Source organism: Bipolaris victoriae (genome assembly GCF_000527765.1).
Source record: "Bipolaris victoriae FI3 unplaced genomic scaffold scaffold_8, whole genome shotgun sequence".
In the NCBI taxonomy this organism is placed as follows: domain Eukaryota; kingdom Fungi; phylum Ascomycota; class Dothideomycetes; order Pleosporales; family Pleosporaceae; genus Bipolaris; species Bipolaris victoriae.
This window is the reverse complement of record NW_014575384.1, coordinates 267,430-278,149: the sequence shown is the minus strand read 5'-3', so window position 1 is coordinate 278,149 and position 10,720 is coordinate 267,430. Positions and strand designations below refer to the sequence as shown.

At 50.6% G+C, this 10,720-nt stretch overlaps 5 protein-coding genes across 5 annotated transcripts; all 5 read right to left on the bottom strand.

Annotated features, from left to right (window-relative positions):
• Positions 1–462: 462 nt before the first annotated feature.
• On the bottom strand, positions 463–1,338 carry COCVIDRAFT_12395 (hypothetical protein; the record flags this gene model as incomplete). Its single annotated transcript, XM_014705418.1, has 3 exons — positions 463–552; positions 797–1,029; positions 1,230–1,338. The coding sequence occupies 3 exons, from the start codon at positions 1,336–1,338 to the stop codon at positions 463–465; spliced, it is 432 nt and encodes a 143-aa protein (XP_014560904.1).
• A 4,171-nt stretch (positions 1,339–5,509) lies between these two features.
• Positions 5,510–5,720, bottom strand: COCVIDRAFT_87763 (hypothetical protein; the record flags this gene model as incomplete). Its single annotated transcript, XM_014705525.1, has 2 exons — positions 5,510–5,543; positions 5,605–5,720. 2 exons carry the CDS (start codon positions 5,718–5,720, stop codon positions 5,510–5,512), a joined length of 150 nt encoding a protein of 49 aa, XP_014561011.1.
• A 370-nt stretch (positions 5,721–6,090) lies between these two features.
• On the bottom strand, positions 6,091–6,754 carry COCVIDRAFT_34032 (hypothetical protein; the record flags this gene model as incomplete). Its single annotated transcript, XM_014705524.1, has 3 exons — positions 6,091–6,321; positions 6,375–6,517; positions 6,661–6,754. 3 exons carry the CDS (start codon positions 6,752–6,754, stop codon positions 6,091–6,093), a joined length of 468 nt encoding a protein of 155 aa, XP_014561010.1.
• Positions 6,755–7,235: 481 nt separating this feature from the next.
• On the bottom strand, positions 7,236–7,406 carry COCVIDRAFT_87622 (hypothetical protein; the record flags this gene model as incomplete). The annotated part of the gene is made up of 1 exon (XM_014705523.1): positions 7,236–7,406. The coding sequence occupies one exon, from the start codon at positions 7,404–7,406 to the stop codon at positions 7,236–7,238; it is 171 nt and encodes a 56-aa protein (XP_014561009.1).
• Positions 7,407–8,328: 922 nt separating this feature from the next.
• On the bottom strand, positions 8,329–10,285 carry COCVIDRAFT_87676 (hypothetical protein; the record flags this gene model as incomplete). The annotated part of the gene is made up of 6 exons (XM_014705522.1): positions 8,329–8,388; positions 8,453–8,659; positions 8,720–9,410; positions 9,475–9,756; positions 9,821–10,009; positions 10,059–10,285. The coding sequence occupies 6 exons, from the start codon at positions 10,283–10,285 to the stop codon at positions 8,329–8,331; spliced, it is 1,656 nt and encodes a 551-aa protein (XP_014561008.1).
• Between the last annotated feature and the right edge of the window lie 435 nt (positions 10,286–10,720).

Below are 10,720 nucleotides of genomic sequence, written 5' to 3'. Positions count from 1 at the left end.
TCCGCCCTTCTGGACTTGCAACCCCCCTTGCCGGAAGCTCCCGTCGATCGTGTCCATGATGCAGTTGTTGGCTGACACTTGATCAAGCATTGTCCAGACAATTGACCATTTATATCACACGCATGTGATGTAGATACTGAGATACATACGACAATGTATGTACACATTTTCAGGCCACCAGTCACTTGTTCCCAATAGCGAGTCATGTCATCCGAGGCACATCCGCACACATATCACATGGCCTGTCATCCAATTGCAACATAGGAATATTATTTGACCAAAAAAGACGCACACCCTACATATAGGTACGTTTAGTAAGTAAGTATGTATGCGGCTGTATCCTACATCTATATCCGTACATCCATACTTACTAAGTATACATGCATACATACGTACACACACACATATATATATATTACCCCCTCCACGCTAGCCTCGTTCCTTTCAAGCCCTGCTCCGTCTTCACCGGGCTTCGGCGATGTGACCGAAAGGCGGAGGTGGACATGAGGCGGGAAGCTTTGCAGGCTTTCGTGCATTTACGACACCCGAGCCCTATGGATTATAGGCGATCGGCTTATTGCCACAAGCACCATGGCGCCAGCATCGCCATGAGTTTCGCAATCATTTGCTTCGACAACAACCCCGGTAATATGCTTGCGGCAGCTCAACGTCAGCATGGCTCGTGTCGTCGTTTCCATGCTTCCGAAGAGAAGGGGGGGGCGGCGGCAGATGCTTGACCCTGCCATGACCATGTCTAGCTTCCTATTCTACAAATGTACTCGAGGTCCATACACACCTTACTAGCCATCCCGCGCAGATCCGGTATTAGACTGCTAGTCTTGCCAAACTGAGCTTGCCCACGTTTCTCATGGGTAGCGCCGGCGGGGGTGCGGAGGTTGAAGCGAAGCACCGAAGCACCGCCGGCCCCTTGTAACGGAGCGAGCATTGGAGTAGTAGCCCTTTTGTTGTCAGCCCGCCAACTATATCTGTGTCCGTTCTTCTTCTGGGCGGCATCCAGGTCCGCCGAGCCTATAATGCAAGACAAAATCAAGGTTCTTAAATATTTCAAAACGGGGGCGAACCGAATTTCGTCTCTGCGTCCCGCTTTCTTGCTGTTTTGTGGTAAAAGTAGTCGTGCTCCAATTAATCGTCTCCACACTCGCGCATGACCCGACGTTAAAACTCCGAGGTGATCCGCGACTAGCTCAATAGCCTGCTGCACGTCATACTTGGGACCTTTGTCGTACGTCTCAGATTGAAGCAAGGGCGGGAAAGTGCCGCTGTCCAAGTGCCACGGACTTTACTCCGCCCTTGCCATGGCGGGACCTCTTGTTGCATTGCTGTAAAGTATTTTCTGACCTGGACATCGGCGATGGCCCCTCCGGTCCGGATGTAATAAGCCTTTTTGTCGCGTGTCCGGTCTTTGTGCAACCAACACCCCCCCCTAACGCCGAGTTTGCCCGTCCAAAGAAGGTTTTGTGAAGATGAAGAAAATTACAATACCTGTCTGCCGTTTCCCCTCACCCCCCCCCGTTGTCCCCCCCCCCAAACCAAAACAGCCAGCCTATCACAAGTCATGCAGATCCCAGTCCTTGCAATGAAAACACCTTTGGCCAGAGTTTCTTGACAAACTTTGGCGTTGCTAATCAGCGGCATATACGGTACATAGTACATACACGTATTTTCTCCTCGCCCTCTGTCGGCGCACGCGTAATCTTACCGCTGTCAGGACGGGCTCCAGGGCTTCTTCAATACATGCAAACCCAAGCCAGACTTGGGGGGTGTTTTTTTATTTACTCATCCATCTCTTGACAGCTCGGGCCGTACCGATTAGGCGTCCAGCGAAGATCCTGGAGCACCAAAAAAGATGTGAAACGGCATGTCCTTCGACTCTGTGTCACCTGCCAGTCATGGTAGTCGTTGCGCGCGCGCCCTCGAGGAAAGCATCTTGATTGACAATCGTGCATCACACAAGTACCGACGCACGTCACAAACTGCCGACTCACGCTATTACTGTGCGGGTTACTAGTGTTTGCCTTGGAAAAAAAAATTAATTCTCCGGCATGTGTAAAATTGTGGCTGCGAAAATCGACAGCCTAAGTGGAAGAGAAAAAAGTGTAACTTCAAGGCAGGGATTGGGGGGGTAAGTGGAACTCGACGGCAATCCTTAGCCTGGAAGCAAGACAAACCCCCCCAAAAAAGAGGATGAAGGAAGGAAATAACCGCTAAATTACTGGTAAGGACCCTGTACAGTTGTGGTGTTCGCAAAAGCTAGCGGCCGTACCCGACTCCCCAGACGACGTCGATGGGGGACTGGATTAGCAACAATGTTGTAAGCAAGAAAGATACACCGGATGATACATTACCCATGCAGTTTTGGATGCGACCAACCCTAGAAAAGATGATCAAGGGCATGCGCAAATTGGGCGTATTTGTTCCGCGTATCCGCGCGCGACCGTGATAGGCTGTTGCCGAAAAAAGCTATGCGGAATACATTTTGCAAGGGAATGATTGTTCGTGTCATCTAAGGGCGGCTTCGGTGTCAAGGTTAAAACCACGATCCATGATCCCACCCCTCCCTCCCCCCATTCATCGACCGTATACAACTTAGCGAGCAGTAAGTGGGATGCCGGGAGGCTCTCCACGCGAAGAGGGACGCGAGTCAAGGACGACGGTTTTTTTGGGTGTAGTACGATACTCTGTACTTAACTTTTTTTTTTAGCGCAATTGCACCATGGGATGGTCGAGCCGGCGCGTCATCAGCCGCTAAACAAGAACCAAGTTGGCGCCCGTCACGACACACACATACGTCTAGGCTGAGCAGCGCGTGCACTGCACTGCACAGCCCATGTCGTGTCAAGGTTGAGCTGCTCAGGTCGGGGAATCGGAACTGCAAACCCCAAACGACAAAAGCAACCAACTTTTGACCCAGCTACGCACTCGTCAGACACATTTGATGACGGAGCGACAGTACCGATTCTTGAGTGGCAGCTCAAACTGCACGGCCATGGTCTTGGAACCTTCAACCTGAGCAATTTTTGTCGTGGGCCAAGCAAGCGCGGTACGTACTGTACATATCTACATATTTAGTATGTTTAGTACTTTAGTACATATAGCGACTAGTAGTAGAGTACCTAGTTGGACGAGTTGGCGATAGAATACCAATCCAAAAGGGCCAAGGAATTTCCTCCATGCGTGGAAGTATGCTCACATATATACACATGTATGTACATACGCATACATACCTGTCGCTCGTCCGGCTTTCAGTACCCGGACCAATCCCATGATTCCGTAGCATCTTGACAAGAAAAAAAAGCGCACACGCGATGGCAAGACAAGAGATGCTGCGCCGTAATTTTTCTTGGTTCCTGCCTCATGATTTGGGTCGAGTGCGAGTCAGTTGGTGCAGATCCACGACGCATAGGTCGCGCTTTGGTAACCCGTCCAATGATTCGCCTTCCAGAATGCTTCTACGGTGAATCGCAAGCGACCACCACGCTATAGGCGCAAGTTGTTCCCGCCGCTGCTGCTGCTGTTCAATGAGGCGGACGAGGCGACTCCGCGCGGGACTTGCAACAGCACCCATGTGCTCTATGTACAGACGGAATGCATTCCCTTGGGGTAGATGAAATGGAGGGGGGAGATGACAAAACGTCTGGTGGTGAAACAGAAGTGGATTCATATTGGCAATCATTCAGCATCGTTTTTGTTGCTTTCTCACATGAGGTCAGCATCAAGGACACGGCAAGCAAGGTGCATATGACGACCTTGTGGGGAGGGGCATAGGACGGAACATGCATCGTCGACGCGGCTGGTGCGATGCTGGCACCAGAGTCACCAGGTCGAAGCTGCGTCCTTGTGTCGTGAGACCCTGCGGCCCGATGGTCAAGGTGGCTGAGCACAGTCCTGGATGATGGGGAAGAGTGATTTGCGCAAAAAAGGGCTGGGCCTTGATACGAGTAGAGCGTCGAGGCCTGGTAAGGAGGATGAGCAAAGGTCCCAAAGGGCGGCAAAATGCCTGTCACGCCATGTGGCCATGGAAAGGACTAGGAGAAAAGGAGAGTGACTCGTGTGCGATGTGGATATACGATGATGAGATGTTGATAAGCGCATGTGTACGTACATATGTATAGTAGTAAAGTAAGCTTGTGTGGCGGGCAGGCTGTGGCAGTAAGATTGCTGTGTCGACACAGAGAGTGACAGACAGCCAAGGCGGCCCGTGCTCCGACCAACCTCAGCCCTGTCATTGGCCAGACGCTCATTGCTAGCTACGCGTATTGATGCCCTACTATGCTTCTTTTCACGGGGCTATGGTTCCACCCTTCCATTCGGTGACTTGCATAAGTCGACTATGGCTGCATGTGTGCCTGAATCGACACAATCCAAGGCCCCCGTACACAGTACTATGTACACTTTCTATACCAAACGCCCCCTCTTCCCCCCAAAGCAAGCGCCCCCATTCAAACTTCCCGCTACTAGCCGGCCAGACCAAAAAAACCAGACCACCGCCCGCTGCCTCTCCCTCCGTCGCAACTTGATGAATGGGCTTGAGACTTTGAAACCGAGCCATCTGGAGGTGTCCATATTGCAATGCGAGACAGGCACTGTCCACCCACGGGCTCTTCACTCCGTCATGGATACGAAGCTTAGGGCCATGATGCGCAGGCCGAGATTGGGCCGAAGGGCTGATGTTTCTCGGCTCTCATTGTGATTTTCCTTGCAGGCGAACTGCATGTCAAACATGAAACGGAAGAAGGCAAGAGGGCAGACAAATCGATCGGCTGTGTGCCTCTTCCGAATCCCGTTCGTGTTGCACCCTTCCTAGACAGGTGGCCGGCCGGCCACTCTGTCTCTTCACTAGCGGGCGTGGCTTTCAACCCTCCGGAGTTGTCGCCGTCCCGATAGAATTTCGGCAGACAGGTGATCCTCCACTGACTTGGGCTTTGGCTAATGCAGTAACAAGCACACTGTCTGAACTATTGGGGAATGCCGAATGTCGCCTTTTCACCGTTGGGGTAATTCTGAGCGCTTCCGTGTTTGCCCAAGGCCGGTTGGTTGGTTGGGGGGAAGATTGGAATGCACGGAATGCCTTCCGTCGAGCCTGGACCCCTTGGATTGGTGAGGGGAGAGAGGGGGAGAGGATTCCGGTGACCTTTGAGCGACTTTGTCGAACCCGACTGACTGCAATTTCGCCTCAGTGTCCAGAGAGATTGTGTTTTATTGCGGAAAGGGGAAACAACAATGGCGGAGAGCAATACATGACTCTTGTGAAGGACAATGATGATGCAATTCGACTAGTAAATCAACAGGTGCCGAAAAAGAAAAAACAACAACTTCCAAAATGGGTATTATGCGAATGTCCACCATGTAACGCCGAGTAATGTCACAACTTTTTGTTTTTACAGACAGGAAAAGGAAGAGGACTGAGGTTGGTGGGTGTCATCGTCTACAATCGCCTAGGTTGATGTTAGTATGAATGAACATGATCAAGTGCCATATGGGGGTGATGTTACGAACCGCAATTATCGTTCAATCTATATTCTCTAAAATGAGGGGTCAGTATGGCGATGAAGGTTGTTGCATTTTTGGCATATGGGTTCTTACACTGCAGTGACATTTGCCGGGCACCGTACATGAGTTTGTTGATATTTGGTACACCATGCCTTGACAACATATCGGACGTGCGTACACTTGTACTGCACTTGTGTATAGTCGCACATGATGATATAGAAGAGACGGTTAAGAAGGATGTGAGGGGGTGGTACAGTTGTAGGGTGGGCACAGGGTCCGCAGAAATGTGGCAAAAAGGTGGGAATGGGACGGCAAGGCAAGCAATGCAGTTGGTACGTTTGGATGGAGAAATTTCAAGCTTGATTGGCATGCAGATGCGCGCGACGGTCCGCTATGTTATAGTAGTCTCCAGACACAGTAGCTGGATAGGCGTCAGTGCGATCAGGTACCCGTGGAAGCTGTGCAGAGCCACTACGCCCCCATGTCGATTTGAACCTGGTCCATCAGCAGCAAGCATGCATCATTGTAGCGGACATGGATGCTTCAGCGGGACCGGGTTCTCATGTGTGGTCGAGCCTTTTACACGCCATAGAGCTGGGTGGAGACGTCCATGTTTGAAGTCTGTTCGCTTCCAGCAACCTTGAGCGAAAGCTTGCAGCCCAATGCGGACGCCGAGCGGATCAACGGGATGTCCCCATGTCCAGGAGATAAGATGGTAGGGTAGCGTGCGTAATGAACGTCGGTTTGACCCCCAGGGGTGTGATAATCAGCGGAGAGGCCATCTGGTGGCAAGGACAAGCCTCCCATGCACTAAGTTCGGAGCCACAGGCGTGCGCACAGGTCAGGGTTGATCGACGACTTACCTGTACCGTTGCATGTCGAGGTGGCCCGGGGGGGTGCCTGCAGCCGTTGGAGTATCCCTGACGGTAGACAAAAGTAAGCTTCGAGGCCGGGGTCGCTCTGGTTCCCACATCCAGTGCATCTCGAAGCACAACGTCGAGTATTGCTTGGATATACGTCGTCGTAGCGGCATTTTCATGGCTTCGCCCGCCCGCCCGCCCAAACACACACACGCCAACACGACGCGTTTTGTGGTATCGCGGCACATGTTTCATCCTCCAAAACTGAAGTACTTGGCTACACCGTTACTCACCGATTTTTCATCCTCGATGCTTGCTGTCCCGCTTCCCCGGTCCCAGTTTGCATCGCGAAAGCATCCGGAGGTCAGGTGTTGCGCAATCATCGCTTGCCGTCCCGCATACGGCGACTACTTGCAAGTTTGTATGGTTGTGTGACATAGTCTAACGGTACGTCTGGGCCCCCACTCACAGGCCTGACTGTGTCCAAACGACAATTGCGGTATAACCGCGAAATGACGCCGTCTACAAAAGACCGACGACGGCGTCCACTAACTAAGTACTGCCGGCTATCACTCGGTACTAGTAGATCAGTGCCATGTGACGCCACGAACGTACGTAGATATTTCCCTCACATAGCCACGTGTATCCATCCTCGCCGTATTGCCCTTTTTTCTTACTCCCAGCAATGGGATTGGCAGTGACTTTTTCTTGGGCTCGTGTCTACACCGCTACGCTGTCCGTCCATTCACTCACGCGGATACAGACGGCTCCAGGATACTTTCAAACTGCATCATGTCTTTTTGACAGCACACTCGGCACTATCGGAAGCGCTACTATGCTCAAAAAAAACTCAATGGCAAAACCTCATCTTTCACAAGTCGTCCTGGAATGCTCAGTACCTGATGCATGCAAACACATGAAGACCAGGCACCCGGTACAGCAGGTCCGCGGAAGGAAGCGACGTGCCGCTCCTCCATGCACCACCCAAAGGTGGGCCTGCTGCAGCAAAATAGATGAAAGGGTAATATGCTCCATTCCTAGTCGTGGGCCTGGAATCAGGATTCAAGCGTAGAACTAGGTGTAGCTGCTCCTCGCCAATGCCGACCAGACCAGATACTACTACAGGTGTTTGCAGGAAAAAAAAATACTAGGATACCGTTCCTGGGGATTCGATTGTTTTTTTTCTTTTTGCCACCAGTCTTTATGTTGCTGGCGGATGATTGGACTCATTCGAAAAAAAAGAAGCAAGCAAGTTTGCGACCACGGTGTCCAGACGAGGAAGTTCGATACGAGGGCTCAGCAATATCTGTTCCTTGTTACCTGCCCTGTTATTGTCGTTACGGTACTATTCTTACATGGTATCTTTCTAGTCAAGTAAGACATCAGTGAGTAATCATCAATGTTGGTCCCCAGTACGGCTACATTCAGCCTAGTTGTATACTACGTCGTGCCGCATCTGCATGACAATGGCGTGAGACGCGAAGAAGCCTGCATTAGGCAACATGCGCATGCACCGACCGTAATGACACCTTGGCAGCCTTATTGACGTTATTTCATTGGTGCAATGCGTAAAATTCTACTAGGCATGTAGGTGATTTTCATGCTACTTCGTTTTGACCAGACGCATGGGACATTCAGGCTGAACATGAGGTAGTACATATATGAACGGCAACGTCACAGGATGGTTGAGCTAGCTTATCCAATACCGATAATGTTAAATCTCATTCCCACGCCGTGCTAGGGCAGTGTCTATACTAGAGGCGGTTGTAGAAATCCGCTTGGCCCACAATATCTTGTCGATTATCAATCCACTTTGTAGCCCACCCAGAGCATGAACATCCATATCACAGTGTACTGGTACTTTCTGAAGCAAGCTTCCCAACTCCGTACTACCTGGCGCCAAGGAGAAATACACTGAATCGTTTATGGATAAATTAGTCTCCAATACAGATGCAAATTATGAGAATTCTCCATTAGCTTCACCAGCATCTAACCAGCCGCGGCACATCTCGACAGCCTAGATAAGAACTTAAAGTTAGTTTACTTTTGTCACCCGCAATCTCTGGATCGCGACGACTTACCCGTCCCCATTTCTTGAACATCTTCTCACCGACCTCTTTGTCCACGTTTGGTTTAAAAATCATGCGATCTTTCTGATTGATTTCCTTCAGCTCTTCAAATTCTTTCCATACGCCAACAGCAAATCCAGCTGCGATGGCGGCACCTAACGCAGTAGTTTCGCGCATTGCCGGACGATCTACAGGAATGCCAATGATATTTGCCTGAGTCTGTTGTTCGTGGTCAGCAAGAAAAGACTTTCTAGAAATATCAAACCAGCATTCACATACCTGCATACACAAATTAGAATTACTCATTCCACCGTCAACTGCAAGCATATTGAGCTTGTGACCACTGTCTAGTTCCATGGCGTCGAGAATTGCCCTTGTCTGGAAACACGTTGCCTCAAGGGTTGCGCGAGCGATGTGACCCCGCTCTGTGAATTGAGTGATTCCGAATATGGTGCCTTTTGCATCGTCGATCCAGTAAGGTGCAAAAAGACCACTGAAAGCCGTGACAAAGACGCATCCACCATTGTCTTCGACAGAGGCTGCCAAGTCGCTAATCTTGTGCGAATGTGTAATGAAGCCCATATTGTTCATGAGAAACTTGACGCCACTGCCCGCCACGGCGATGCTACCTTCGAGTGCATACACTGGCTTCCGTTTCCCACCAAAATCATACGCCACGGTGGCCAGAAGGCCGTGCGAGGAGATAACAGGCTTTTCGCCAACATTGTACAGCAGGAAACAGCCCGTGCCGTACGTATTCTTTGCAGAACCAGGTGTGAACCCTTGTTGACCAACTAGAGCCGAAGATTGATCACCGAGACACCCCGCAATCCGTACACCTTCCAGTATACCGGTTCTTATGTACCCAAATTCGTCTGGCGATGAAGACGGGACGATTTTTGGTAATTTTACCTTGGTGCGATCGATTCCGAAAAAGTCCAGAAGCTTGTCATCGTATTGAACGGTGTGCCTGTCGGTGCGTTAGCGAATGCTGGCGCTTTTGGCTAAAATATAGTGGCGAGTGGCTAACTTACAGATTGACGAACATGGTTCTTGATGCATTAGTTGAATCTGTTACGTGAATTCCGCCATCCTTTCCACCGTTCAGGTTGTATAATATCCAAGAATCGATGGTGCCGAACGAAAGTCTTTTTTCTTCGTACGCACTCCTGACGTTTTCGTCATGATCGAGCAGCCAGCGCAGTTTGACCGATGACGGGTAGGTTGAAAGAGGAAGACCGGTCAAATTCAACAACTCATCAGCACCCTTTCGATCCTTCAGCTCACGCACTAACCCCTTAGTCCTGGTATCTGGCCTACGGACAGACGAGCCGGGGTCAGCTAAATCACATGTGCGTTTTGTGCATGTGCCATACGTACCAAGCGATTGCGTTGCAAATAGGCAGGCCAGTGGTAGTGTCCCACACTACTGTGGTCTCACGCTGGTTGGTGATACCAATAGCCTTGATGTCCTCGATATTGTGGCCATTGTCCAAGAAAATGTTTGTAGCCCTGTCGATGCATTGTTCCACCGTGTCAATAATTTCCCATGGATCGTGTTCATGCCATCTGTGCCGATTAGAGAGAAGTTTTGATTGTGGTGCAGATGTCTACTGACCCTGATTGAGGATACTTTTGGGTGAATTCAATCTGATGTTGGGCTACGGGTTCACCGAGACCATCGAAGATGATAAAGCGAGTACTCGTAGTTCCTTGATCTATGGATCCAATAAAGAACTGTTTCAGCTTCCCTTCATCCAAGTGCGATTGTGATTCTTCCTGGATTTCTTCTTTGGGCACCGGCTGAGGTTCCGTCGCGTGCGCGGAGATGTCTTGTGTCGCCATGCTGTAGACTTTGTTTTTCTGCTTGCACTTGTATGCGCAGGCGGACCCTTTAGTGCGAGAAGGGCTTTCCGTTTGCGATCGAAGCTGTGGGATAAGCGCGACAGATGCAGTGGTTACTCGGCGGCGTCGCTCTCTAGGACTGGGCGCTAACAGCAATCTCGGGCGCAGTTGAGGCACGGAATAATTTTTAGCGACGTCGATTAGGTCGCACAATACACCAGATGCTTTATGATATTGGTGCAGAGATGTGTATGGGGTGTGATGTGTGAAGAAGGGCCTTGGTCCTCGGGCACGCAGCAACAAAAGGTTCTTGCGACAAGAAAAGGCCAGGGCAAGGGCAGTCGAATTCACGGATTGAAGGTGAAGTGGTAGAGAGCAGATCGCAGGGAGAGCATCGTAGAAGACGGGAGGATTCGGTGGTTAATCGGCAGTCGT